The sequence below is a fragment of the Patagioenas fasciata genome, chromosome 5 (assembly GCF_037038585.1).
Source record: "Patagioenas fasciata isolate bPatFas1 chromosome 5, bPatFas1.hap1, whole genome shotgun sequence".
NCBI lineage: Eukaryota > Metazoa > Chordata > Aves > Columbiformes > Columbidae > Patagioenas > Patagioenas fasciata.
In genome coordinates this window covers 1,670,398-1,697,345 of record NC_092524.1, presented here as the reverse complement: position 1 = coordinate 1,697,345, position 26,948 = coordinate 1,670,398, and the positions used below count along the sequence as shown (strand labels likewise).

The 26,948-nt window shown below is 49.8% G+C and overlaps 1 protein-coding gene across 6 annotated transcripts in view; it reads left to right on the top strand.

The window, feature by feature from the left end:
- DAGLA (diacylglycerol lipase alpha) overlaps positions 1–26,948 on the top strand; it is a 61,606-nt gene that overhangs the window by 4,720 nt on the left and 29,938 nt on the right. For 2 of the 6 annotated variants that reach the window (XM_065838913.2, XM_071808719.1), the window contains exons 2-6: positions 14,763–14,901; positions 22,543–22,681; positions 23,217–23,428; positions 25,752–25,853; positions 26,407–26,545. In XM_065838913.2, coding sequence (XP_065694985.1) covers positions 22,587–22,681; positions 23,217–23,428; positions 25,752–25,853; positions 26,407–26,545 — 548 coding nt within the window. In that variant the 5' untranslated portion in view covers positions 14,763–14,901; positions 22,543–22,586. Of the gene's footprint in view, positions 1–14,762; positions 14,902–18,435; positions 19,352–19,619; positions 19,780–20,715; positions 22,319–22,542; positions 22,682–23,216; positions 23,429–25,751; positions 25,854–26,406; positions 26,546–26,948 lie in introns of those variants that run through there. The other 4 variants (XM_065838915.2, XM_071808718.1, XM_065838914.2 and 1 more) reach the window with 4 other exon arrangements.

Genomic DNA, 26,948 nt, shown 5'->3' with positions numbered 1-26,948 from the left:
TCCTCAGTGATGCCTTTGACCTTAATAAGAATTTCTCCCTGAAATCAGGATATGAGATGCAATCTAGAGTCTTAAAAATTGTAGTTTTCATTGTATTCTTGCCATTTCATCGGGCAACGCTGCTATTCAGCCAGCAGCGATCAAAACCCGGTACAGCTTTTCTAGGAAGCCAACACTGAGGTAAATTATCTTCTGTTGAGTTGTTTCAACCCATCTCATTTCCATAACCTTATGATCCTTTTCAGGAGTTTGTTCTCCCGCTGTTTCTTATTTCATATATTTTAGTGACCTGTGATGTGCGAGAAGATTTACTTGGAGCATCTGAACAATGAATGTCAGCACTGAAGGGCTTGTAACTCTTTGCTGAAGGAGGGCAGGGACTTCGCTGATACTGAAATGGTTTGAAATTCTCCTTTTCTTGTGAAGACACACTAAGATGATTTAAAACCGTGCTTATGGTTCCTAGGAGTAATTAGTAAATAGGTGCTCTAAGCATCTGCCGTGTCTTTTTTCCCTCTGTAACATCTGTTTCTTTGTGGTTTGTTGGTCTAGAGATACCGTGATCAGCACAGACCTGAGAGATCCCCAGTTTAGATCCCAACAAGCTCCTATTATGTGAACACGACGACTGTGCAAATGAAATCGTGAATCCCTTAGGCCACCTGAAATATAATTGAACGGGATAATAGGAACAGGGAAATTCAGGATCTTGCTGTTATATTAATAGTTTAATTGCAGTGAGTACAATAGAAATGGTGAGGCTGGTATGGGGAATAAAAACCCCCTCCAGTGCCTTTCTACCCTGCAAGGTTTCCATTCAGATCCGATCCGCTGCTCCACGTCCGTTACAAGTTGGAATTTACGCAGCTCTGCATCTTTTAGAAAGAAGAATGAAGTTGAGTATTAAGTCACTGCTGGTCTGTTGGCAGAGATCTGTGTGCTGTGCGTGCTGCTGCTTCCAGCCGCAGATACAGCCTGCGTGTATTTTTGGCATATAGATTGCAGCTCCAAAGCCGGAGCTCCTGGAGGTTTGTCTTTCCCCATGTGAGCTGCCAGATGATCTTCAAAAATGTGCTGCTTTCTCTCCTGGGAAATTAACTGTTTCACCTCCCATAAAATAAGAGCAAGTCCGATGGCTCTGGGGAGCTGGCAGCATCTCAGCCAGCCTGTGACTGTCCCAAATGAAGGGGATTCTGCTGTCTTGTCTTGCAAACTCTATTTCTCTGTCATGTCAGGACCATTTTAAAGTTTTCTTCATTGAAATTCAACCTAGTGCAGTCTAAGAACTTCCCTTTGTGCTCGGCTTGTCTTTGTCAGTGTCCAGAATGTGTGTTTTTCCTTTTCCAAAACACAACTGGGATTCCGGTATTGGAAAACTCAGATGTGAGCAGTATAATAGTAAATGGACTGAACTCGGTGTAATTCTCCATCACTAAACAGTTCCAGACCACTAAGTGGCCGCTTTGTTGCTTGTCTGCTGTTGAACACAACACAGAGGACTTGGAAAAGGGCACCAACCAGTTTTGAGCAACTTCAGCCTCAGACTTGCTGGAAATGGCAGAGTTTTCTAGCCCAGTGATGTCTGATTCCAGGACATCCCCATGAAGGCGATGTGTCCTATTTCTCCGGTCCCTTGCAACTGCGTTGCCGCTCAGCCCGATTTAACCTTTGAAACCACAGGGCCCTTGTTGTGCCCGTGTTCTGTCTGGTTCCGCTGTTTGTCACCATCTCCATGGCATCCACCAGCCACTAATGACAACACTGGGCTGAACGAGGGTGCTCAGATCGGAACCTTTGGCTTGCAGGGGAAATGTGCCCGTGATCCCATCAGAGGAAGTAAAAGAAGTTCCGTCCTTAAAATAAAATGAGGTGGCATTAATTTGCGATTTCTAAGTTCCTGCTGCAGTGGATGCTTTTTCTTCCTGACGTGGAGCGGAGAATAATGCCAGATTTCTCAGACATCCTCTGTGCTCTGGGGTTGCTTTTCCCCTCACCTTTGTCATTTTCGCTCATTTTCTAGCAGGGAAAGAGGCTGCTCTTTCTTTTCAAGTCTTCCTTCCGAGGTTAATACGGCCTAGAACTATTTGGCACATGAATAATGAAGCGCATAGGAAGCGAGCGATGCCTTTCCTGAGATGTTGTGTGCGTGGTCTGAAACTGGAAGGGGTCGAGTTTTCCTTGAGCTCCGGTGACGCGAGGGGAGCTCAAAACTCCTTTGTGTGATTGTGGTGCTAAAGCTTCATCTGCAGGAAGCCATGGGCTGCTTTTTCCAGAAGCCCTTTCCCCTCTAAATTTCATGCTTATCCCGGGTTCAATATCTTGCTTTTGCAAAACAGTCTTTTATTCTCATTGACTTTTTAAAAATAGAAATCAAGGAACGCACTTTTGTCCAGATCTGAGACAAACCCTTCTGAACACCTCAGGGGCCGTAATCAAATTTAACTTGCTAGGAAACGAGGACAATCCACAAATGCAGCGTTGTCCTTGGTTCTCCACAACGTTACTGGCCTGGAAGAGCCTGTGATAAAGAACTTTGCATGTAACTCCGGGTGTATTTTGCTTTATAGAACTCCAGCTCTCTGCTGGTGGCAAAGAGGATCTATCAGTTCTCAGAGGCCTTGGTCTGGCTGTTGCTGGAGGAATCAGCACAGGCGGGTTCGGAGGTGGAACCGGGGGGGTTGGTGCAGAAAGCGCTGGTTCTGCCGCGTTGAGTTGGTGCAGAGCAGGAATGGGAACCTGGGCGGATCGGTGGGGCTGGGAATGTGCAATACGCGGGGTATGAGTTTGCACATGAGCCTGCGAAGTGTCAAGTGTGTTTAATTTGCCCCAGCAAAGAGGGGGGTGTGTGAAGGCTTGTTCAGGGAGGGGTGTGCGGAAAGCCCGAAGAGCCGCCGTGAAGTAGGTAGCAGGTATTTGGGGAGAAGAAATGCGAATATGCATACGCTGGCTGTTTATAATGTAGTGTGCAAGTTTGCAGGACATGGATACGTGCAGGCCATGTGTTTTGGAGTGGTTAGATGTGCATTGGGGAAAGGAACAACTCCACTCATGCCCTTTGTGGTGTAAGGAACGTACCTTTTGGGTCCCTGGTTTTGCTGGTTCCTCAGCGTTCGCTCCCTGGAACGGCGTGAAAAGCTCTGGTTAGTAACTCTAAGCCATATTGTATCTAAGCTTTGTTCTTTGGGAAGTGCAGTGCTTGTTTTGTGATAAGTTACCATGACCAGGTCCTCAAGGGGATGATATCACTGCGGAGATAGTGAATGATGGTAAAGAGCAGAGGAATTCAGTTCTTTGTCCTCCAGATCGTCACCTCCTCGTTCCACGCCGCTGTGTGCATCTGGACCTGCCGGGGCGGCTGGGTGAGGTTATATGGGGAAATAAATGAGTGAAGGAGGTGTCCGGCAGCAGGGACGAGGAAAGGAAATGAGCCTCAGTGGAACTTGAACTTTTGGCACAATGTGAACCGAAAGCCTGATAAGGACTTGCTGCTGTTCTCTATTTTGAGGTTCTACAGTTGTGTTTATTCTCTGCAATGAGTACGGATGCTAATATGAAGTGTTACATTGCTTTTTAAAGTTATGTGACGGCTGCTCGTGGATGTCCAGGGCGCTGTTTGCTCCTCCGGGGAAGCTGGCTGAGCAAGAGGATGGAGTTGCCCATGGGGAACATGGAACTCTCTCCAACCTTGAGTATCCTGGGCCGTCCTTCTCTGAGCTACCTGAGTAATCAGCTACTAAAACATCACGATGTTGTGGAATGGACAAGTCAATGTCCTTTATGTCCCCAGCTGCCGTTGTGTTTAACTGATGAAAAAACGGTTTTCCAGCTGCTCATCTTTCTTTTTCCAGTTAACTTTTGGAATTTGTTATAAACAAAGACACTTGAAAGCAGTAGAATGGATGGGGTTTAATTGAACAGGGGACAGCAAGAGACAAAAATCTTGCTTCCCACTTGAATGTGTTCATAGGAAATAAGGCCTTGTGTTCGTATGGTCGCGGCACTGGACAAGTAGGAATGATACTGGGAAAATAACGTACTTAAGCTATAAGGGAAGAAATCGCGTTGGTTCCTGTTGCACTTTGTCGCTGCTCTGGGTCTCATGGCTGTGGAATGAAATCCTGCCGAGCGCAAAAGCGCAAAAGGGTGCGGTGAAAGCAATCGGGAACCTTTTCACTTCAAATGACCTGATTTGACATGAAAATCGCAGTGTTAACATAGATTTGTTTTGCAAACCACTGAACTGTAAGTTACCTGGTGTTACGCCAAAACACTCCCTTGACGAGCATGTGAAAATGCGGCTCTCGAGCCTCTGGCCGAGACCACAAGGGCTAAAAGCTCCTGAAGAATGAGTAAGTTGAATTTTCAGTTCTTTTCCAGGCACCACCGCAGTAACGTGCTTCATTTTTGTGAGTATTTCAGGGAGGCCTTTGCGTGGGGGGTGGGAGTGAGCCCTGTTTTCTCCTCTTTTCTGCATTACTTTAATCATTCGGGTGTTCCTGGGCTCGCAGCTCTGCGCGTTGGTGTCTGCCTTTGCATCTGGAGGCGCAAACGTCTCGCTGCGGAGAACCCGTGGATCCAGAGGGCGCGATACTGGAAATCCTGCTTGTCCAGACCTGGAGAAGCAGGAGATCCTGTTTGCGGAAGATGTGTCCCTTTGTTTCCCTGGGCTTCCAATGAATATGTTGGTGTTTGCTCAATGGCTGCACACCTATTGCTGCCTCTGTGCGGGAGTTTGTGTTTCAGAATGGAGTTCTTGTTTAAACTCTGGAGTTTTGAAGAGGAAAAAGTGGCGAAAGGGGGAAGATATAATTATCCAAGACTCGGTGGCCCTCAGGACAGTGTGGCTGCTGCTCCCTTTTTGTAGGCAACAAGAGCAGAAGAGATAAGCGTTATCTTCATCTTTTCTTCAAATATCACAGTGTTCGTGCTGCAGAGGAGCGAGGCTCCCGAGGCTTCATTGGGTATTTCTGTTGGAAAAGGAGCTGGAAGCAGTTGTGGCTCTCACGTTCCTATGGGAACAGGTTGGAGATGCAAGGGCTTGAATTCTCAACTACAAGGGGATTTGTCAAAAAGGTGGGAAAGGGACTTGATTTCTGATTTAAGTGGGGAAACTAATATTGGTTCTCTCTCTGATGGGCTCCTGACGGCAAGTTGCTCTCTGCTGAAGAGGAGACGGGATTTTGTGCAGCGTCTTTGAGGCGGTGTTGGTCCGTCTGGCCACGGAGTTAATTACAAGTTGGCCAAGGAGATGCAGAGCCCGCCCTGCCGCTGTTTCACAGACTCAGCAGTTCCCTGCTCTTTTTTTTGCTCTTTTTGGGTACGGAGAAGGGCAGAAAAAGCCCCTGTGTGTCCACGGGATGAGAACACGAACACGGCTGCGTTCACACAGCCACAGAGCGGGGTCAGCAACCCAGACTAAACTGTTTGTAAATCCGCTTTTACCACCCCATTTGAAGTCGATAAGATGTTCCATTTTATTTCCACTGCCCTGAGCTGCAGGCTGTTGTTAAAGCTGCTCCTAGCAAAGCCTGGACTTTGCCTGGGCCGGTCTAACACGCCTCTTTCTTGGGAAGATCGGCCCACGTGCTGTGGTAGGTTCTCCCTCTTCAGAAAGGCTGGGTGGTGTAAAATTCATGGTGCATCAAGGGAAACGGCTCCATGATGTGACCGAAGAAGAACCACAGCCCTAAAATTGGGCTGCTCAGTCTGTAAATTGAAATGGCAAAAAAAGAAAGGTTTAGAGGTTTAGGTTTTTCAAAAGAAGCGTGTTGGAAAGCTCATGGGTGGGTGCGCGTCCTCGTCACCGGCAACAGCTTTGATAGTTTTTTAATTTGTATTTAAAGAGGAGATATCTGGTGGCTTTGCTGCTTTGTCAGGGTAGCTAAAGGCTCGAAAGGGACCTTGTCAGGTGAGTACAACCCATCACTTCCTAGGAAGAGTTCCCTTTGATGTTCTTGTGTATACATAAATATTTAAGCTGCACATCCTGGTTCTTTGACTGTTGCAAAGTCTACACGATATGGCCAGTGGAACTTCAGGCTGTGGCTCACATCTGTGGGGCTAAAATAAGGGTGTTGGGGCCTCGACCGGATCAGTTGTTCTCGGTGGAGCTGTTCCCTTTGGGAGCTTCCAGGGCCGCTCCTGCTGGGGCCGGCTTGTGCCTCCTCATTTTATTATCAGGAGTATTTGTCAAGTTGTTTCCTACCTTCAAAATGACGGGGTTTCCATTGATTGGTGGCTGGCCATTAAATATGATACCTGCTGGGCACTTAAACTTGTGCTTAGTGCGAAGAATGTTGTTTCTTATATTTTCTGTGTTGTCAGTGTTGTAGAATGCAATTTGAATTAAGATCACTTAGGTGTGCAGGAAGGTTGAAGTGCTTCGGTTGGAGAATAGCTCTGCTGCCTTTGTGGCCTTTCTGTGAGACCTGGAACCTTTCAGAGAACACAGTTCCAGCTGCATCGCGGAGGGGGCAGAGCCCACCCTGGAAATGTGAGTGTGGCGGGCGGTGAGCTGCTGGTTTTGCCTGCATAAATCTCAGTGGTTTATCTCAGATTTCCCTAAAATCGGTTTGTCGGAGTCGTGGGCACTTGAAGACAAAAATCCCGACTATTAATCGTGTTCTGCAGCCGGATCGTGCGAAAGCCGCTGGGCAGCAGGAGCAGGACCGCGCCGCCTGGTCACTGCCGGCCCGGGGAGGCTCTTGCTTTGCTCTGTTTTTAACGTCTTCGCTCCTAGTTTTCTATTTGATGTTATACTTCTGGGTTCTTGGACTCCCCTCCCGATAACGCTTTTGTTTTCTAAATCCTTTTCCAACTGACTGGGTGAGAAAATAAGTTTATTGTACGTTTTGTTAGGGGTTGAGAGATGTGGTGGCCAAATGGAGATGGAGCCACTTGAACTCTGTGGCTCGGATCCAGCCGAAAGTGCGGCTGAGCATTTCAGTCCTGGTGAGCCCACACATACATACACAACACATACATTAGTATATGTGTATATACACCCTCCTGTGAGAGCCTGGAGAGGAGCCAGGGCAGGGGCTTTGCTTCCCTGGCATGGTTAATGGGGCTCCCCTGCCTGTCAATTGTGCCTCTGTGCTCCTGTCTGCATAGAATGAGTGTTTTATCCCAGAAGCGAGCACATTTCAGAGCCCAGGTTGTCTCTTCCCCTCCCCTGCTTCTTTCACATACCGAATTTTTCCATTTTGCGGTTTGTCTCCTCCCTGGTGTATTAGGGTAAAGTGTTGGGAGAGAGGGGAGAAGACACATGCGGGCTGCAATTTAAAACCAGCTCGTGGAAAGGGAGCAGGGTTGTTCTTGTGTCCTCTCTATCCTTTTATCCTTTTCCAGATTAACTCCAGTCTGTATCCCTTTTAAAATTTCAGTGGTGCCAGAAGAGATTGTTGAACTGATAGTGAATTATTCATAGTGTCACTGCACCAGTGTTCTTATTTCCTTACTCCAAGAGTCTTCAGTTTGGCCTCTCGGTGTCATTTGTTCAACTGAAGCAGGATCAGTCTGCTCTTTGCTGGGCACCCCGATCCCAGCTGGGACTTGGGAGGCTGTGTACGTTCATTTTTTCCAGTTTAAAGAATGCTGGAATTCATCATGCATTGGGCAAGTCATTGCTCAAAACGGGATGCTGGAGCAGGCAACGCTTGCTGGGTCTGTCTGCTCCACCGTTTTCCTCCTTGCAATGGAAATAAACCCATAAATTATCCGTGCAGCTCTCCACTATGTAATATATTGGATGCTGTGCATCCTGAGATCTACAAAAAGATTATTCATGTGAAGAATAGCCAAACTAATGTGTACAAATAAGAGTTCTTCATTATCTTCCTTCCAACAGTAACTAAATCACCAACCGGTGCTGGTGCTGAACTCCCCACACAGTGGAAAGACTGCGGTGTTTTCATCAGGCACCCGTTTATAATGGACCCCAAAATCATACAAGTTTGGGGCAGGAAAGGGGAAAATGGAACTGGGTGGTGGGCAGCAGCGTTCGCCACTCAAGTGAGGAAATTGAGGATAAAAGCAGCACAAGATGATGGTGCCGAGGAGCCTGGATCTGGGTGCTTGATTATGCCTTAACCAGTTGGGTTAATTGCAATACAATATTGCTCTGAGGCCTTTGAGCTCTAATCAAGAATGAGGATCTGAATGAAGAACCGGAACTGAAAAAAGATGAAATAAAGAGGTTTTTTGCAGGCTTTGAAAGTTCACTTGCACCAAGGAGAAGTGAATTAGTTACTATACCCTGGATCTTGTGCTTGTGATCTCTTCCGAGATTATTAGAACCTTCTCACCAAGGACTGTTTCGGGCGTTTGCTTCTAAAGCCCAACTGAAAGCTTGAAATGAATGGACAGTTCACGGTTAATTGTGATATAATTAAAGGAAAGGGAAAAAAGTCCACACCTAGACAAATCCTGCAGCAGCATTGCCACAAAGGCACTAAATTTAATTACAGGGATAATGATGCATCGCCTACAGCAGAAGAGGAAAAAGTGCTTTCTCTTCTAATGGCCTAAAACCGCGTGGGCTCGGAGCCAACCGCTTGGCCTGGACTGGATCTGAATAAACAGCTCTTTGCTTTCTTCCTTATAATCCTGTTTGGATTAGAAGTTCAAGTGTGAAGACTCATTTAGCTTTTGAAATTCTTATCTGCTGGACTGGAGGGAAGGTGGCTTCTCGTATGGAGGTGAATTGAAGAACACGTCCTTTTGCAAAGAGCCGCTGGAGCAGGGCCCCTTCCCAAGGGCGAACCGACCTCGGGTCCCACGTTCTCTGGGTAAGATTTGGGGTCACCTTCTTCATTTTTCTCATTGATGGAAAAGTGAAATTGCCTTCCATTGTTTCTACAAGATCTGCCAAGTTATCGATGTCTTATATTTTCAGTAGAACTCAATATAAAGAGGGATTTGCAGTGGGACATCCTGGCTCTTGCCCAGCACCCGTGTCCCGGAGCGTTCCTCCTCCAGCTCTTGTGTTTGCACCCGGGAGCAGATCCGGGTCCCGTGCAGCCTTGAGGATGTGACCCCGCTGCTTTTCTTCAGGAAATAGGACGTTTTTCTTGTTCGGTTCAGACAGGCGTTGACTTCAGGGCTCATTCTAGGTGGAGCACGTTACGCCAGTCCACCCTCTCTTGCAAAGAGAATAGTGCAGCCGAGTCACTTTGAAAATAGGATGCATATATATATATATATTTAGTGGCAGATCTGCAGTGGGTGCCAGGCCAGCTACGTGGCCAGACTGGTTTGTCTGGCCATCTCTTCATGTTTTAGGTGTTCACAGGTAAGCTGACCAGTCTCGTTCCTTTTTCCTTTGTAGCTCCCAGCCACCGGCCTGACGGCATTGAGATGGAGCTTCTACCTAAATTTTGTTCACCTCTCTTTGGTAGGGAGAAGATGGCTTAACCCTCTTTAGTGATCTCCGATCCCTTTCAACTTTTTTCATGGTTCCCCCCTCTATATTTTAGTAACCATTGGTTTGATTTACATTCCGAATAGTCTCCTGCTGCTTTGTTGTAGCTCCTCGCAGGCTGCGACCCCGGAGTTGGTGATGCCCTGTGTGCGGCTGCTCCATGTCCCTGTGCTCCGTTAGCTTGGGGAAGAATTGCTCCTGGTTTTCTTTGGGTATAACCAGCCGTCCACCACAGCTGCAATCTCTGCTTTTTGGTTCATGTCTGCCCAGCTGCTTGAAGCCAAAGAATAGTTTTCAGGGTATTTGTGCTGCTGCAGCTCCCGTCACGTGGAGCATCTGCTTCTGCCTCACCTCCTCTCACCGCGCTTCTGTCCGTCTCTGCTCAACTCGTCCTGAGTGCCCAAGACACTGATTTAGTTGTGACAGGCTTTTCCAGCTCCTACCAACGTGCTCAGTGGCTTCTCCAGCGGCTGCTAATGAAAGCGAGGAGTATGGCAAAAAGGAGGATGGTGGCAATGGGGAGAAACGTGTGTCGTTGCGAAAATATCAAGGCAACCCTTGGGACAGGCTTTGCTTACATTGAGATCTTATACAATTAGCTATGTGTGCATTTAGATGAAGGATATACAGTCATCCCCAGCCTGCTTCTTCCAGCCCCTTCGCGTACCTTCTTCTGGAGCCAGAGTAATTAAATGAGCGGTAAATAGCTTGTTAGGTGATGTTCCTCATAGAGGCCCAAGGAAAATCAGCTGGAAAGAACCCTGCAACTGGGATTTCAGATGAGCTGTAAGGTAGAGTAGAAAGGTATAGATGGTCATGGAGATACCTGAAAAAAATGGAGCGCTAATTTAGGACATGAGTGTGGAAAGGCGGTGTGCTGTGAGGAGGAGATGCCTGGTACCCTGACTAGAGACAGCAACGTAGGGCTGAGTTTGTCAGATGTTGGGATGGTAATGAACTGTTCAAATTCCAGGGTCTGTGGTGATGAACCCACAGAGAGAAATAAGCAGAGAAGTCTATGTAAGCACTGTGACACAACAGGACAAAAAGTTGAAGAAATATGTATGAGAGAAAGAGTATTTGCAGGACTCAGAGCTGGAGAACTAGCGGACTATAGAACTTGAATAGGAGAGCTTCGGAAACAGAGATGTTGCAATAATGGCTGAGCTGGAAACGGAATTCTGTGCCATGTCCCGGCTGTCCCTGGGCAGCAGGAGGGGACGCCTGGGGCTGTGTCACCCCGGGCAGGGCCCGGGGCTGCGGCCGAGCTGTGGGTGCGGGTTGTGTGCGGGAAACGGGAGCAGCGGGGGCGTTGCGGAGGAGGGAGGGCTGTGTGTGCTGCTGGGGGAAGCGCAGCTCGTGGAGGCTCTGGCTGAAAAAAAGCAAGAAAAAAGAGCTTTTTAGCTCTGGGTTATGGGAAGATATATATATGAGGCTTAAATATGACAGAAGATCAGTGAAACCTGGGCTTGATTCATCCTTGCTTACATAAGCAAAATGAAAATAGGATTCCTGCCTTCTATCGCAAATTTAAAACTCGGGAAGGATCAAACTGCTTCAGCTGGAGGATCCAGCCCAGGGTCGCGGTTTTATCTCACGGTGGACGTGCAAGCATTGAGAGGAAGAGGAGGGCGCGTTGGCCGGTTGGTCCCGGCGATGGGTGGTGTGTGGGACCCGTGCTGGTATTCTTGCTCTCGGTGCCTCTCGCAGCACCGCACACGTGTGCTCACGGCATCTTCGTCTGGAGCACCAGCTGCACAAAGTGGCCGGAGGGAAAGCGAACCGATCAGTCCCAGGGGAACCGCCTGGCTTTAATTTCCACTGGGGCTGAATTTGGGCACTTCATTTCCTCAGCCGGAGGGAGCTGGAGCTGCGTGCGCCAAACAGTCGGTGATGTTTTCCTTCTTTCTTCAGTCATATCCTCTGGGTTCCTAATGGCCAAGCCTTTTGGGCTAGAGAACAGCTGTCAGCAGCTGGAAGGAGCAGCTCTGCTCATCTCAAGATACTCCCAGGGCATCTTAGCAACAAAAATGTGGAGAAAGGGCTGCAAAGCGATGCAATCAAGGGAAGCCACAGTGGAGACTGAAAAAAGAAAAAGGGAGTAAGAGAATGACAGTATAATGGGGGAGTGGGTTGCCAGAGGAGAGAAAAAGATGCATAAAATCTAAAGAATTGGGTTTGAGACAAGGGAGGCTTTTAGGAAGTGGGTGCTGAGGGGTGTGAGAGCAGCAGGACTGGGTGATGGGAGGGGAGCAGCGTGTTGGGGGGTGTGTGACTATGGAAGGAGAGGAGGCCGCCCAGGAATCCCGGGGGTGAGGGTGATTGGGGCTCCTGCACGGAGGCCCCAGGGGTGGTGTTTATAGCAGCGACCAGCGAGGCAGGGAGGGTTTCTGGAGCGAGCGGAGAGGTGCGGTCTGGCTCTCCCGTCCCTCCCGCTCGCTTCCCGTCTTGCTGGGATTAGCGAGCACGGCGTGAGCCGGGTGGGAGGGGGCAGCTCGCTTTGCGAGGCTCTGTTCTCCAGGCACGAATAACCAAAGCCTTGTATTTCTTATTTCTGGGAATACTCAGCCTGATGATTTGTTTTATTTCAAGGGCCGTTCCCGTGCACCACCATGGAAGGCGTGAGACCAGAGGGGCAGAACCACGTTTCTTCTGAAGTTGTAGAACCCACCATCTGAAAATTCAGAGTTGGGCTTTAAACGTTCACTTTGCGCTGAAAAGCAATACAAGAGTCCTTTTAAGATTCTAATCTGTGCTAATTTGGGCTGGTCTAGGATGAGAAAAGCATGTTAGTCGATACAAAGCTGTTCTACCGGTGTCTACCTCGAAAGCTTTAAAAATCGGCAAAGCTGCTTTTTGAGTGCGGGGAGCGCTGGCCTGAGAGCAGCGTGATGGTGGTCGTCGTGTTCCGTGTGACAATGCTCTGTTGTCACACACTGCAGGGCTTCTCACAGTGTATGTATGGAAGTGATATCCGAGCCAAGGAAATTTCCAAGCTGAAAGTCACAAATCTCTGCTGTAGGATTTTAGCAAACCCGCTGCGGTGTTTATGCGACGTGGGATGTACATTAAAGGTAGTCGCTGCTGTGCTGACACTTTTTTGGGTTAAAATGCCTATTTTTGCCTGTGCATGTGTTCCTGAGTCCTGAGCTAAACGCACCAGATAGAGCTCGTTACTTTGGTGTTTGATCTTCGTTAGTGCCCCGGGGTAAGCATTCAAGTGAAAGCAGATACATGGGGTGATACGGGCACGTGGCCTGGATCGGTGCCGAGAGCAGCAGCCGTCCCCTGCCTGCCGGGGAGTATCAGGCTGTGCGAGATCTCGTTGGAAAAGAATTGATTCAGGTTTTGGGTTGGGTTTTTTAGGTTATTTCTGTGAAGTCAGTGTTATACTGAGGAAGGGGAATGATCTCTATGAGTTCAGTTTCTAAATATGACACCATAAAGATGCCTTTAGGTTCTGGTTTAGATGTGTTTGCAAGAGTAACTGATGCGTCTCCTTGTAGCATATCCTGATGTTGAATTGATTTTGGGTAAGACTTGAAGAAATCCAGAGTTGTGGGCAAGAAATAGAACGAATTCTGCTGAATAGGCTGCGGGGCTGATGCTCCAGAAGGAAGAAGCTGTTGGGAAGTGGGAACCTGGGAAAGCTTGGGGAGTTACAGGCAAAGCAGGTTTGCGTTTGTGATAAAGTGGGATTTTCAGGGAAATCACAGCGGTTGAGCTGCTGGGAATTATGGCTGCAGAATGAAGTGGGACCCTCTAATAGTGTTGGTTTGTCCACTGGGAATTGCGTTTGAATGCTGGAAAACAACAGATTGGAGGACTGGGGGGAGAGGTGGATGCCAGGACTTCATGGGTTTGGAGTGACCTGTTGTTAAAATAGTTGTGAAATCAGTGAACTGCACTCGTGGGGCTGTTTGTAGGGGCAGAGATGTAACGGGAGAACACTTAGCAAAGGGTAATTCGTTGTGAGTTAGAAGCAGCAATCCTTAATGGTGAATGACACGGGAAACCAACGAGAACCGAATCACTTGGGTCATTGGCACCAACCCAGAGAGCTCTGAGGTTCAGGTGTCACCCTGGGCGATGTAAGGATGTGATGGGACGTGTGGCCTTTGGGGTGCGTGACCTTCATGGCCCCATCTTTTCAGTCCAAGTTCTAGGAGTGTGAAATACAGGCATGGCCTTGCCCAAAGTCAAGAATACGAAGCAAAAGCGATGATCTGAGCCCAAGCGGAGGTACGAGCCATCTGACGAGATCAGCAGATGCGTTTTAGCGCAAAATTCGGAGACCAGAGAAATGACGTAGGGGCCAGATGTTTGATTAGAAACAGAACTGTCGGCACAGGGTCCTGGCATTGGAAAAGTCACTGGGATAAACCAGCAGCACCGGTGAAATGAGAACAGATCAGATCCAAGTAAGGTTTAGACTGCTTGAAGCCTGGTGGCTTCGTGTGGGTAGCACCCACATTGAATGATTACGAATTGCATAAAGAAAAGGTTCATTAGGGTTTAGTTCACCATAGAGATCGCCACGTAGCGCCGATTCTGGGCATTTTTGACTTGCAACTGGGCCTATCCCTGCCTGACCCCTTAGTGACGAGATGCGAGAAAAGAACAAATCACGGGGTAAGTTGTAGCGGATTGCGAAGCAGAAAGAAGCGGCGTGATCTGTGAACCCTGGTGCACAGGGCGTTGCGATGTGGAATCAGAAGCCCTCACGTTTTGTGTGTGCCCCTATTCAGTGCTAGGGGGAGGAAGAAGAGATGCTGGGTTTAATTCCAGAGCATCTTTCCCTTCCAGCGCCGCCTTCCCTTGCAAACCATCCTCGGATGCGGAGCCAACGCCGCCTCCTCCCGTCCTGGCATGTGGAGGGAATCCAGCAGCGATTCCCTTAGCTCATAAGCTGTTCAACGGGGGAGCGCCTGCCTTGTTTTGGGGAGGGGAGCTGGGAAGGGCTGCCGGGGAGCGCTGTTGACCGCCCAGTCTTCCCCAGTTTGGCACCGATGTTTTTGTCTCTTCTCCCACTTGTTTCGCTCCTCGGCGCTGGCAGCGGTGGTCCGGGAATGGCTGCTGGCTTTCCCTCTCCGTGACTCATCCCTCGGGGAATTCCTGAAGCAATGAGTCAAGTTATTGGGAAAACTGTTTGCCCACTAGCGTAAACTCGGAAGCCAGGGAGCCTCCTGTGCAGTTATTTTTCAGTGTGGCTGCAGTCATCTTCTTTCCAAAGGCAGGTCACTTCGAGATTTACCATAGCAGGGGTATATTGCTGAATAGATTTTTCACCTCGAAATATGCTCCTCCTGATATTGTTCTCCTTTCTTCTTTTCTTTTGAAGGTGGGTGATGTGAGAAGCGTTCCAGGGGGAGTCAAGCGGCCAGGTTGGAGTTTTACCAGCATTGTGGTGAAGAGTAGCTTGCTAAGGAAATGAGGCTGTCAGCTCGGCCCCAGCCGGCTGCATCTGGAATACTCCTTTCGTAAGTACCGCTCGCCGCTTCCTTCTGCCCTGCCTGACCGAATCCCACCCGTCTTATTTCTCCTATATGCGAATTAATGGCTGTGTGGCTTATAACTGTGCTTTAACAAATTTTAAATACAACCAGGGATGTGACAACAAAACCGAAGAATTTTGATCCCCAATAATTGCATCCAGGGGAAATGAACTGTTGTTTCGTATCTGTGTGTGGGTTGGCCAGGGTGGTTTGCATTCCGTGCTGATGCTTCTCAGATTTGGGGTGCTCAGTGTTTTTTGATGCGAGGTCCCCGCACCCAAATGCCATCTCACCACATCCTCTCCCTGCCCTGTTCCAGCCAAGCTTTTCTCGTCTCTGGTTGCTATTAAACATTAGCAGATTTTATTACCCTGCAGAACAGTAAGTTCCATTTAAAATACAAAATTAGTTTCACTTTCTAATACATTTTTCCCCCTAGCAACTTGGGCATTATTTTTGCTCGAGCTTGGAGTCGCCAGAAGCTCAGATTGTGGGCTTCGCTGGCACAAAATGTAGGTGGTTGCAGATATGCCGGCGTTGATACAACGGTTGGGGGTTGGTTTTAACTCCATTAGTGTCAGCAGACTTGGATTGCGCTCCCAGGTTTTCAGTGAAGTGGCTCATTTGAAGGTGAGCTGATCCGGCCACTGCTGCTGGTTCTTGACCTGTTATTCACAGACACTTTTAATTTTCTGCAGTCTGACAAGTGCGAGGTTTGGAGTTAAATTATGCTCCTTAATTTGTCAAGGAGAAAAGTACGAGTAATCTCGCAGCTCTTTTCCTCTCAGGACATTATTCTTCCTTTAATCTGGGCAGTTGAAACATCTCAGGGCGTTCACTGTCCTCAGGTACCACAATGAAAGTGCTTTTAAGAGGACTGTGCTTATCCCTACAAAATTCCCTTTGGACAAATCCTGCGTGTGGGATATCCCAGCTTGAAAGCAAGGGGACACTTCACATCCTGCTGCTTGTGGTTTGTGTTGTTTTTTCCTATTTACACACCCATTTGGCACAGGGATTCAGCTTTGCAGAGAATTGCTCTGTTCCAGAAGCACCCGAGCCACTGTTGCGGGCTAAAGCTGAGAGTTTTAGCTGGTTCCCCCATTCAGCTTGCGTGGTTGTGTGTGACTCCATTGATGGATGTTGCCAACTTGCAGTTTACTTGTTTTTTTAATAAATGATCGCTTTCTCTCCTGTTGTTGTTAGGGGAAAGCCACTAATTCTTGCAGTTGCAGAAAAATGCTTGAAAAGTTGAAGCTTTTGCATACAGAACCCCCAAAATCTGACTTAAATGTTTAAATGGTGGCTTCTCCTTGAAAAAACAATACTAGTGAATTTGAGCATCTCAGTTAATGGGGTTATCAATGGTATTGCTCAAGAGCGGGTGACGTGTCAGCGTTGGACCCTCTGCGGTGTGATGTGCACAACGTTGTTCTATGGGAAAATAACCAGTTTGGAGCGAATAGCAAATGTCATGCTAAATATTCTATATTAATAGCAAGGGTGTTAGAGCTGATTTTCTTTTCTCGTGAGAGAAGAGGGACTGTTTAAGGAAAAACTAAGAGGCTTTTGAAATTCAAGGGTATAACTTGCAAGGCTGCAAGGTTCAAGAAGTCAACAGGTATAGGAGATATTGTGTTTGTGAGGAATAACAGGTAGGAGATATTGAGATATTGTGTATGTGTGTCTGGAAAGGGAGGAATAAGCTGGTGGAGATGGGCCAGTGTTGGGCCAACCGGCCAGTCTGTTCTTGTTCCTACCGAATATTGTTGTGCCCGTCCCCTTTGCGCTTCCGAGGGTGTATTTATGCCAACACTTACAATTTAAACCAGTGGGACATACAGGTAAGTTCTTGTCCCCTGGGTTTTGAAGGTCAGTTCATACTCGGCAATGTATTTTGGGTATTTGTGTCGGTGGGCAGTATCGTAGCTCCAGATCTAACCTAATCACGTTACAACAGTTGCGTGCTGGTGACATTGCAGCGAGCTGATGGTGGCGCGGTGACCTTATCCCGGGGGAGCCGCCTCCGAAATGTGCCGAGCCTCTTGGAACCTTTCCTTTCGCAAACCCAGTGACTTAGTCCCATGGCTCCGGCGCTGACTCATTTCATTTGCTTCTCCTTGGAAAACGGGAGGTGTTAGAGAAGAATTCTCCAGCCTTTAGCAAGAGACTATAAAAGAGGATCCTAAGAGTGTGAAATTGATATTCCAGAATGAAAGACCCTGTTGATTTTTGTCAGTGGTCCCTGCCCATGCTGAGCAGTCTGCGACTCGGTTGCAAATATGGCTCTTAGATGTTACGTTAATACATATAATGTTCTTTAAAGTACAGGTCTGTTCCATTAATCATATTAAATCACGACAGAACATCCTCCCAGCCGTCTTGTGGCTGCTGTACCATTTCCCCAAGGAAAGCAGCTTTCCCTGCAATTCCTGCAGGTATTTCTGGCAATAGGTGTCAATAGGTATCTCCTGCCCTGTGTGAAAGTGCAGCCCTGTCTTGGAAGGGCTTTGGTGCTGGGTGATCAGTCCCCACCTTATATTATGAGCTTCTACTCCACATTGTATGTGTTGGGTAGGTATTCTTCCCTCTTTTAAGATGCTCTGAGATATTCCCAGATTGTGAGGAGCTGAGCTCAGAAAGAGCTCCATTGAAGGCCCTTAAAATAGTTTGGTCCAAGTTCTAATTGATGATCTCTGTCAAATACACCAAGCGCTTATGGAAAGGCGTCCTCGGTGGGGATGGGAGAAAGGCCACGTGGGGCATCCTTTGAGGAGAGGAACCCTGTCTGTAGATAAATGCTATTTCACGGGAAGAGTTTGTATTTCATGAACCAGCAGATATTTAAGCGTCAGGAGCGTTAATGTAAGTTTTGGTCACCTGCGTTTGCCAAGTGTGGTTGTTTTACAGAGCGGTTGTAGGGAGGAGGGAGGTTGTGCGGGGCTGGGGAGCAGGTTTGCAGGTACCGCCTCGGGTGGTAGTTTTGGGGGACCTGACTGGATGGTGTTAATCTGGTGGTGTTCAGATGTTGTCCTGGACCGCTCAGGTGACACTTGGAGCTCACCATGGAGGTGCCCCAGTCCCCTTGGGGCTTTCCGGTATCTCTGGACACCAGGTTGTAGTGAAGGGAAGGTGCTTGTGCTGAAAGGAACCCCCAAGGAAATGCTGCCCTGACACAAATATTGGGGTGTTTTTTCAGTTTTCCAGGTGGATTTTCCTAAGCAGCCCCAGCAGCTGCGCTGTGAGAGCTGGGACATTCCCTGGGCACACGGTGGCATTTCATCCCAAGCAGGATCAGTGTGTCGGTACGCACGGCTGCATTCCTGCAGAACAGCAAAGGGCTTTGCCCTGTGGTGACTCTTGCAACCATTGACAGAGCTGAGACCTAGAAATCCCCTTTCTTCTGGGCTTCTTTAGTCCTGAGCAGTGAAGGTCTGGTTGCTGGGCTTTGATCGGTGGTTATTTTGAGGGAGTTGGGTCAGTTCACACTGCGGGACTAACGGGGCTTCCTCCTGCCAGCCCCTCTATGCAGATAGCGCCCAGGTCCGTCAAAACGAGAAGAACCCGGTGGATCTGATTTCATCGTGGTGTTGGCCTCCCATCTTCTTTCCGATCGACAGTAACGCTCTGAACTGCAGGAGCGTGAGCGGCGACCAGGAAAGGAGATTTGTTGGGTGTTCGAGGTGGGGTTGCAAGCCTGCAAGCTGTTGTGGCTCCAGGGCTGAGGAGTCTGTGGGTTTGCAGGGGGTTTAGCGTGTGGGCGCGGATGTGCCCGGGGCGTGCGTGTGATGCTGTGAGCTTAAAGCAAATCCTGCGTGTGGATTTGGGTGCCGGGGAGTAGCTGATTGTGTCCCCGGGGTGTGGGTGGTCTCCCGCGGTGCCGGAGCTCTGCGCAGCCCTTCTCCTGCAGCTCTGCCTCTGTTCAGCTTGTACTTGCTTGTACACCTTCTTCTGAAGCTAATGTCAGCCGTGATGGGATGTTGGATTAGACTAAATCTCCTCGGTTTAGCTGGAATGTTGTCTCGCTGTAGCATTTTTCTCCCTTGCTCTTTTCTCTAAGCCTTCCCCTACAGACAGCTAATTCTCCCCTTCCCCCACATCCTGTCATACCCCAGAGCATGTCACAAGGAATTAAGGGCTGAAAAGGCCTGGGAGAGAAAGAGGCGCTGCTCCTCTGGAACAGTCTCGCTTTTCTGTCACCGGGGTGGCCCCCTCTGTGTGCCCCTTTTGTGTCCCAGCCAATTCCCCACCCCCTGGCCATTCAGGACATGCCAGAGGAGACACCAGCAGCCCTGAGCCTTTCCCAGTCCTGCTCCGGAACGTTGCCCGATGCCATCGGCTGCACCCAAGGGCTTCCCGGGGCTTGGGGACAAACCCGAACCGCTGCCGCAGAGCTCCCGGTCCCACCAGCATCTCGGTGACAAGAGGGGAGGAGGTTTGTGCTGCCGTGCTTGCTGCCGAAGGGTTTTCCTGCTCTCTGCATCTCTGACAGCGTCGCCCGCTCTCGCTCCCCGTCCTCCTTCCCACAATTCACACACAATCTCCCCAGAATAGGGATGATGTCACTTCCTTCGGAGGGTGCCGGGGGTGTGGAAGGGGAGTCACGACCCCTGGCTCGGTGGCTTTCAGCCCCGATGAATAAGTGAGGCTGGTGCGTGGGAGGGAGGGAGCTGCTCCGAGGACGATGCCGCTCTCCATCGCAGGCACTCACCGCCCGCCCCGTGCCCGGCGGCATTTTCGGTGGCTGCAAGAAGAGTTTGCTGCTCCCTCCCTGGCTCGTGATGCGTGTCTCCGTGGATATCCGCTTCTCCTGAAACACCTTTCCGGCAGAGGAGAATGTGCAGCCGCTGGACCACGTGCCATGTAAGGTTTCTGCTTCCATCGCTCTTTCTCCGATCTGAGGGTGCGGGGCTCCTTGCACACAGAGCTTGTCGCCTGCATGTGCTTCCCCCTGATTTCCGTGTTGGCAGTTTGGGGCTTCTGGTACTTGGCTTCAGGATTCAGAGTCCAGGGAATTTTTCCTGCTTTGCAGCAATTATTGGGGCAGTGCAAGGGGCTCTTGCTGTTGCAAAACTAGAGTGGTGTTGGGGCTGTTTGCACTCTGACCTTCCACTTTTGTCCCAATTCCCCTGCTAGATCACATCTTCATCCTCTTAAAATGTCACTCCTGGGATCTGCCACCCCAGAGAGTCCTCACACTGAGAGCTTTACTTCGTTTGTGGGCTTTCCAGCCTCAGGTCTTCCGTCATCTCCCTTCTTGCCAAACTAGGGGCAAGGCCCCCGACCTCACGCTTTACATTTTCAATAGATGCTCTTTGAAAATTAATTGGGACCCTTTCAGCGGTGCCGGGGGAGCCTGGTAAGCGTTACAGCTGGAGTGACAGTCCCACGGTGAGTGTGACAGTGAGTGACAGCCCGCTCGGCTCCGTCCCCATCTGTTGCTGCCGCCAAGGAATGCACATGAGGTATTTGCTGCTCTTGGCCACGCGTTGCCTCTTAACAGCAGCAGAGGGTGTTGAGAGCGGGCAGAGCACCATGGTTCGTGTCCAGAGAGCTGGAGGAGTTCGTGGGACGCAGCGAGGGACGATGGAACCGAGGTCTGGGCTCGGCCGGGATTTGCCGCGATGGAGCCGCTTATGGAGCTGCGTTAGCGATATTCCAAGATACCAGTGTTTGGTACAGGCGATGTATTGACAGGCAGGCGGGTTATTCACGGCGAGGCTGGCACAAGTCACCAGATGGCCAGAGGAGTGAGCAGTTTGAAGGTAGAGCTGCGATGTACTGATTATTCTGTGCTGAGGAAGTGTGAATCCAAATGGTGATGTCATTTCAGATTTTGCTTTGTTTGGGGAATAGAGCGTTTCCTTCACCCAAGTGAGTAACGTGCGGGAAGTGTGTCAGCCTCTTAACTATGGAATCTCCCGGGAAGTGTGGGGGATTTGGGTAGGTTTTCAAGGCTTGGTGAGTGAAATGGGTAGGAAAGTCTGGTCCATGGGTACAGGAGGGAAACTCCTCTGATTTGAGCTGTTCTGCACGGTAGGTGAGTGATGGGGTGACCACACCTGGCTGTGAAGAGGTTTGAGTAGGACAAGGCAGCTTCCTTTACCATTGGTGCCCTGATTGTCTGTGCTCTGTGACAAAACCAACACTCGTGTTACTTTGAAGGTTTAGATTAGATCATGTCACACCTCCCCTATTTTTTTACCCAGAGCACTAAATTAGAGACACAAGTTCAATTTTTTTTGGTTTTGCCTGGTGTATGAGGTACAGCAGACGACATTCCCTCTGAAATGCTGTTGGAAATCCTGATTACACTGTCAGTAACAGATGCGGACACTGTGATTTTTGCCTCTGTGAGCCAGCAAATTGCCAGATCAGTGCAAAGAGCAGTTATTACTTTGGAGATGCCGCTTTGGAGCGACGTGGTGGCCGCAGGTCATGGATGGAGCCTCCGGCAGCGTGTGAACGTGAAGACTGGGAGGTCAGTGGGGATGGAATAGAAGTGCTGTGATTTGGGACTGAGCTGTACCCGTTGGGAGAACATGGCACTTTTGAGGTGGTGGCACGGAGCAGAGCGGCACAGGCCAAGGGGTGCTGTCCCCTGGCCTGTGGTGGCACAGGAGGGTACAGGTAAGAAGTGTGACAGGGTTTAGGACACGGAAAACGGGGACGGGAGTGACCGCTGCAGTCAGGGCATGGCTGCTGGTCATGGGCAGACCGCATAGACACGATCTCAGAAACCACAGGTTGACAGATCCAGATAAGTCCCGGTTGAAGCGTGTTGTACAAGAACTGCGGAAGGGAGGTCGGGCTGTGCTGCAGGGAGGGACTGAGCTGCTCCGGCACATTGGACGGGGACTGGAGTAAGTACAGAGCTGGAATGGTGTGGGAGAGCCGCGCTGGGAGGAGGTGTCTGGACAGCCCTCTGCAGTCTTGTGACTTATACCACGGCTGCTTTGCGAAGCTTTAAAAATAGGAGCATAAACAAAACGTGGGGAGGAACAGCCAGCCCCTCAATCTTCGGCCTTTTAATTGTTAGCGCTTGCCAGGGCCAGTGTGAACACAAAGGAGATGTGGAGCTGGCAGGGCGAGGGAGAGATCTCCTAGGAGCTCTTGCTGTAAGTGCTTGCTCTTGGGAACCGCTCAATAGCTTTCCCAGATGCCGCCGCTAACTGCTAATGGGTATTTTGGCTTACTGAGCAAAGTGAGGGATGGAACTGTTGGGACAAGAAGAGAAGAGGCAGGCAGCAGGTGGAAGAACATGGGAATAGGGCTCTCTTTAGAGTTAAGTCCAGGCTAACCTGTCCGGAGCAGCCCACGGTGCCTGCCCACCAACGTGCAGCCCTAACAGGATTCCAAGTAATCTTGTGAAGTGGAGCTGGGCGAATGGTGATTATGTTCAGTGAGTTGCACACCTGCTTCCCCTGATACTTCCCACTTTTAAACCATCCCTTCTCTCCTGCGCTGTCCTTCTGGAGCCTGCTGTGCCCCCTGGTGCTGGGAGGAAGCAGCTTTGCCATCTGATGGCAAATAAAACAGCTCTGAGTTGCAGCCCTTGTGCTGGTGCGGGGCTCTCCGGAGGGGGTGAAGAGGGTCAGAGGCATCTTTGATTCTGTTCTTTTGCAGGAGGTGAGTGTCGTGCCTGCTGAACTCCCTCAGACCCGCTAGCCATGCCAGGGATTGTCGTGTTCCGCCGGCGCTGGTCTGTAGGCAGCGATGACCTGGTTTTGCCAGCCGTCTTCCTTTTCCTCCTGCACACCACCTGGTAAGTGAGAAAGGCAGAGTGATGGTTTGAATTCCTCCATGGATTCTCTTTGCTTTTCCCCTTTCTTGCAGCTGTAATTCTTCCTCTGCTTATACATGCAGCTGGAAGGTTTGTTTGGGGCATTTCTGACAGACACCAGCATATTTGCAGCTTCTGGTCCTTTGAATAAGTTCTAATCTGAGTTTTAGTTCCAGTTCCAAAGAGGGATCCTGACCAGAGCTCCCTGTATCCTCCAGCACTGCCCAAGGTTGTTGTCTGGAGTTTGGGGCCGTGTTTCTGTACGAGGGCTCAGGGAAAACAATTGGAGTGGCAGATCCCGTGGGATAATAATGTAACTTGACAAATCATCCCGTTGTTCTGACGGGGGTAGCAGGGCCTCTGGATGGCTTGCAGGGAGGAGATTTCCAGAAGAAATTAATATTAGTTACAAATAGCTCTGGGACACTGAGGAACCTCAGTAGCTTTGTGAGGAGAGCAGGCGTGGGATATTACATTCAGCTTTTATTTTGGTAACGAGCTGGTTTGTGACTGGCAGGTTCGTGATCCTCTCCGTGGTGCTCTTTGGGCTGGTGTACAACCCCAACGAGACCTGCTCGCTTAACCTGGTGGACCACGGCAGGGGCTACCTGGGCATCCTGCTCAGCTGTATGATCGCGGAGGTGGCAATCATCTGGCTCAGCATGCGGGGCAGCATCCTGTACACAGAGCCCCGGGACTCCATGCAGTATGTGCTCTATGTCAGACTGGGTAAGAGGCAGCGGCCGGAGCCCTCCGGGTGACTCAGCCTCCACTCTGCCATCTGCTTACGCACAAGTCTCCTCTCCCCACACCCTGACAAACACGCGGCTTCTGAAAGACATCCAGATGGCCACTCGGATGTGATATGCATCCGAATACATCACATATACTGCGCCCTGTCATTGCTGGAAGACTTTCACGCAATGCCCCAAATATCTTTCTAGCAAACCTTTAACTTGTCATCCTCATTGCCATGCAGGTACATCCTTTTCCTCTGACAAAATATGCTCCCCTTCTGCCTCGCGGCGCAGAGCTGCCGCAGCACCATGCATCTACACCTCTCCCCCAGCTTTTCTCCATGCGTTTTGCTGTGATACAGGCGTTACGTCTGTGCAGATCACGGTGGTTCTGACCCCCGGGCCCGGGCCCGTCCTCGCCTGTCACACAGACACCGAAGTCTGCACCCACCTACCCTGAGCCGTGCACTTGACCTCTTGGCTCGTGTGATGCACCTCTCCAACCAGCAACCCCCGCTTTGATACTTGTGTGAGATAAATAGGTTTACCACCTGCTCACCCATCGCTTCCTCTCTCTTCGAGTGCATATTTATCTTCCTAAAAAACATTTCCTGTTGTCCTCACCCACCAAGAACTAAATCAGAAGAGAGATTGTTCCTTGATTTCATTCAGGGCTTCCCTTTTAGGTTGTCATCCCTCCTCCGTTCCGTTGTCTTCCAGGTACAGAAACTTAATCAGATTTTTCTGTGCTGAGTGGAGATTTTAAGAGGAAAAGTCTTTTGGAAATACAGAGTCAAAGTCATTCCATACAAAGCATCTCGTGTTTTTGCATCTCTGTGTTTGCTGGATTGTTTTCCTGCAGAATTCGCTGAAATATGGGTAACTCTGCTTGCAAGCTCTGTCTGGGAGACATTTCCGCCTCGGAGTGCTCAGTGCAAATCATTAACATGAACAGCAAACAAATCTCTCTCCAGTTCCCAGACACACTGCGGGCTCCCTAGGGAAGCACATAGAGCCCAGCGGTTTGAGGAACACTCCGTTAAAACCAGATTAAATGGGACGAGGGAGGCAGAGAGAACCCAAAGAGCCATTTTCCTCCCCAAGAAACATCCACTTTTCTTCCTTCTCTGCATTAAGCTATACATGTGCTCAGGATCTGTATTTGCACTGTATCTTGGGTCTGGTAGATGCTTGTTTCTTGGGGCTTTTTACTGCTAATAGCTTCATCAGTTCTGATGATAGAAACAGGAGTGTGACCGTTGTGTGGGCAAGGGCCCCGTGACTGTCCCATTTTCAGCATGTGCCCTTTAGTGCGTATGAATTTAGGGAAAGAACTCCAGTCTGAACCCAGGAAAATCTCCTGTGCCGCTGCTGCTCCCATCCTGCATGGATAATCTCAGAGGGGAGACGAACCACGGCAAAGCCCAGCTCAATGTAAGAACATAGGCTGGGCTGATTTGGAACCTGCTGTTGAAAACTCTTTGTTATGTAGCTCTTGGAACTGGTCTTTCCAGGCTGCTGAGAGTCTGTAATAACCCACTTAGGGAAAGATCCTGTGCTAACATGGAGATAAGGAGGGTGGATCACTGTTTGGCTAGGCTGGAGTGTGGGTTTAGTCTCAGCTCCACTGAAGGCTTGCTGGGCCTTGCTTTACCCTCTTCACACCTGATTGCTCCCACCTGGACTTTGGGGTTGTCATATGGAAGGAAAGCGTGAGGATGGGCACTTCAGAGCAGCGTTTGCCAACTGTGTTGTCTCGGGGAGCCACTGTCAGCCCCGGTTTCTTGCCCATTACCGGGGTAACACGCAAAACCGAGGAGCCGGTAAATGATTCTTTAAGGACTGCGCCCTGGGAACGGGTATGGAAGGGGCTGCAAAGGGCAGAGGCGCTGGGAACATTTGCTGAGCGTACTCAGCAGGATTAATCCTGGACACACACGACTCTGTTTCCCGTCTTTGAAGCGGGGCGGCTGTCTGAGGTGGTTGGGAGCTCAGCACCGTTAGGTGGTGATTCTCGTTACCTCAGCGCTTCCACTGGCATGGACAGGAGGTCTGTCCGTCTGATTCACACCCATACAGCCCAGGGCACCGACAGCTCTGTGTGCATGTCATTTTGTCACTTAGGAGTCATTAGCGTTATGGACACATCACAATTTTGGCTCATTTTCTTCAATATCACCTTCCAAAGCATTGGGTCCCTGTCCTGCAGTCATTTCTTCTATGCTAAAGAACCTATTTTTGAGTTTCCCCTCCAAAAGATGGGGAGAGGTGGTCGGGAAGATGCTGCTACTGTCCTTGTGTTCCTTTTGTTGCAGCGATCTTGGTGATTGAGTTCGTGTACGCGATCGTGGGCATCGTTTGGCTAACGCAGTACTACGCGTCCTGCAACGATCTCACGGCAAAGAGCGTCACGTTGGGTGCGTATGGGGAAGGCGGTTTGTGTGTTTGCAGACATCCTCTCGCCCCGGAGAGCTGATTCATTTTTGCTTGTGGGGATCGATTGTTGGAAGTGGATGGTAGCTGTAAAATGTGGTGCTTGTTTCCCCGAGACGTTATTGCTCAGAACACTCGTTCTATTCATTTGTTTGCGCTGTCTGCGCCGAGGCAAGAATTCCCGTTCCCATGAAAGGGTCTGGCTGGGGACTCTGCAAGACCTGCTTCCCTTTTGCCGTTTAAAATGGTTTTACTGTTTCCCTAGAACTCCTTTTCAGTCTCCTGGTGGGAGATACGCTGATGTTGCAGCCCCTAGATAGTTTATTTAATAGCCTTATACACAGGCAGTCTCCTAAAACAGCTGGAAACCCCAGCTGTGGTTCAGCTTTCCCGGAGAGTTTCCTTTTGCTGTAGCTGCCCGCAAGAATATTTGGGGTAACATAGAGAGGTGGGTCTGGTGTGCTTGTTGTGAAAAGCAAGAAGCGATGCTGCCAGGACTCCCGGGCAGAGCCGCTGATTTCTGGTTTCTCTCTGCAGGAATGGTGGTTTGCAACTGGGTCGTCATCCTGAGCGTCTGCATCACGGTCCTGTGCGTCTTCGACCCCACGGGCCGGACCTTCGTCAAACTGCGCGCCACGAAGCGGAGGCAGCGCAACCTGAGGACGTACAACCTGCGGTAAAACGGCGTTTTCGGAAGGGTGTCCTGCTGGTTTTGGTTCTCGCCGTTCCTCCTGCCTCGTTTTCTGGGGTTGTTCAGCCTCAGGCATCGCTCCCCTTTGCTGGGGGTGGCTTGGGAAGGATGCGGCTCAGGGTGTCAGGTGCTGCGTGTGGGCATCTGCATCCCAAAGAGGCGAAGTGATGCGGTATCCAACTGGATTGCACATTAGTCGCTGGTTTGGGGAATCCTTACGAGCCCCTTGAGCCAGTGCTGACCACGGCAGCTCGTTTGCCCATCCCATAGCAGCGTTTTGCCTGTAGCACTGAGCCAGTGCTTAAATTTTGCTTAAATGGAGGCAGCACCATCTTCCAAAACCCCTTCTTTTATTTTTGTCTTCAAAATAAAACCTTTTTAGCCTGAG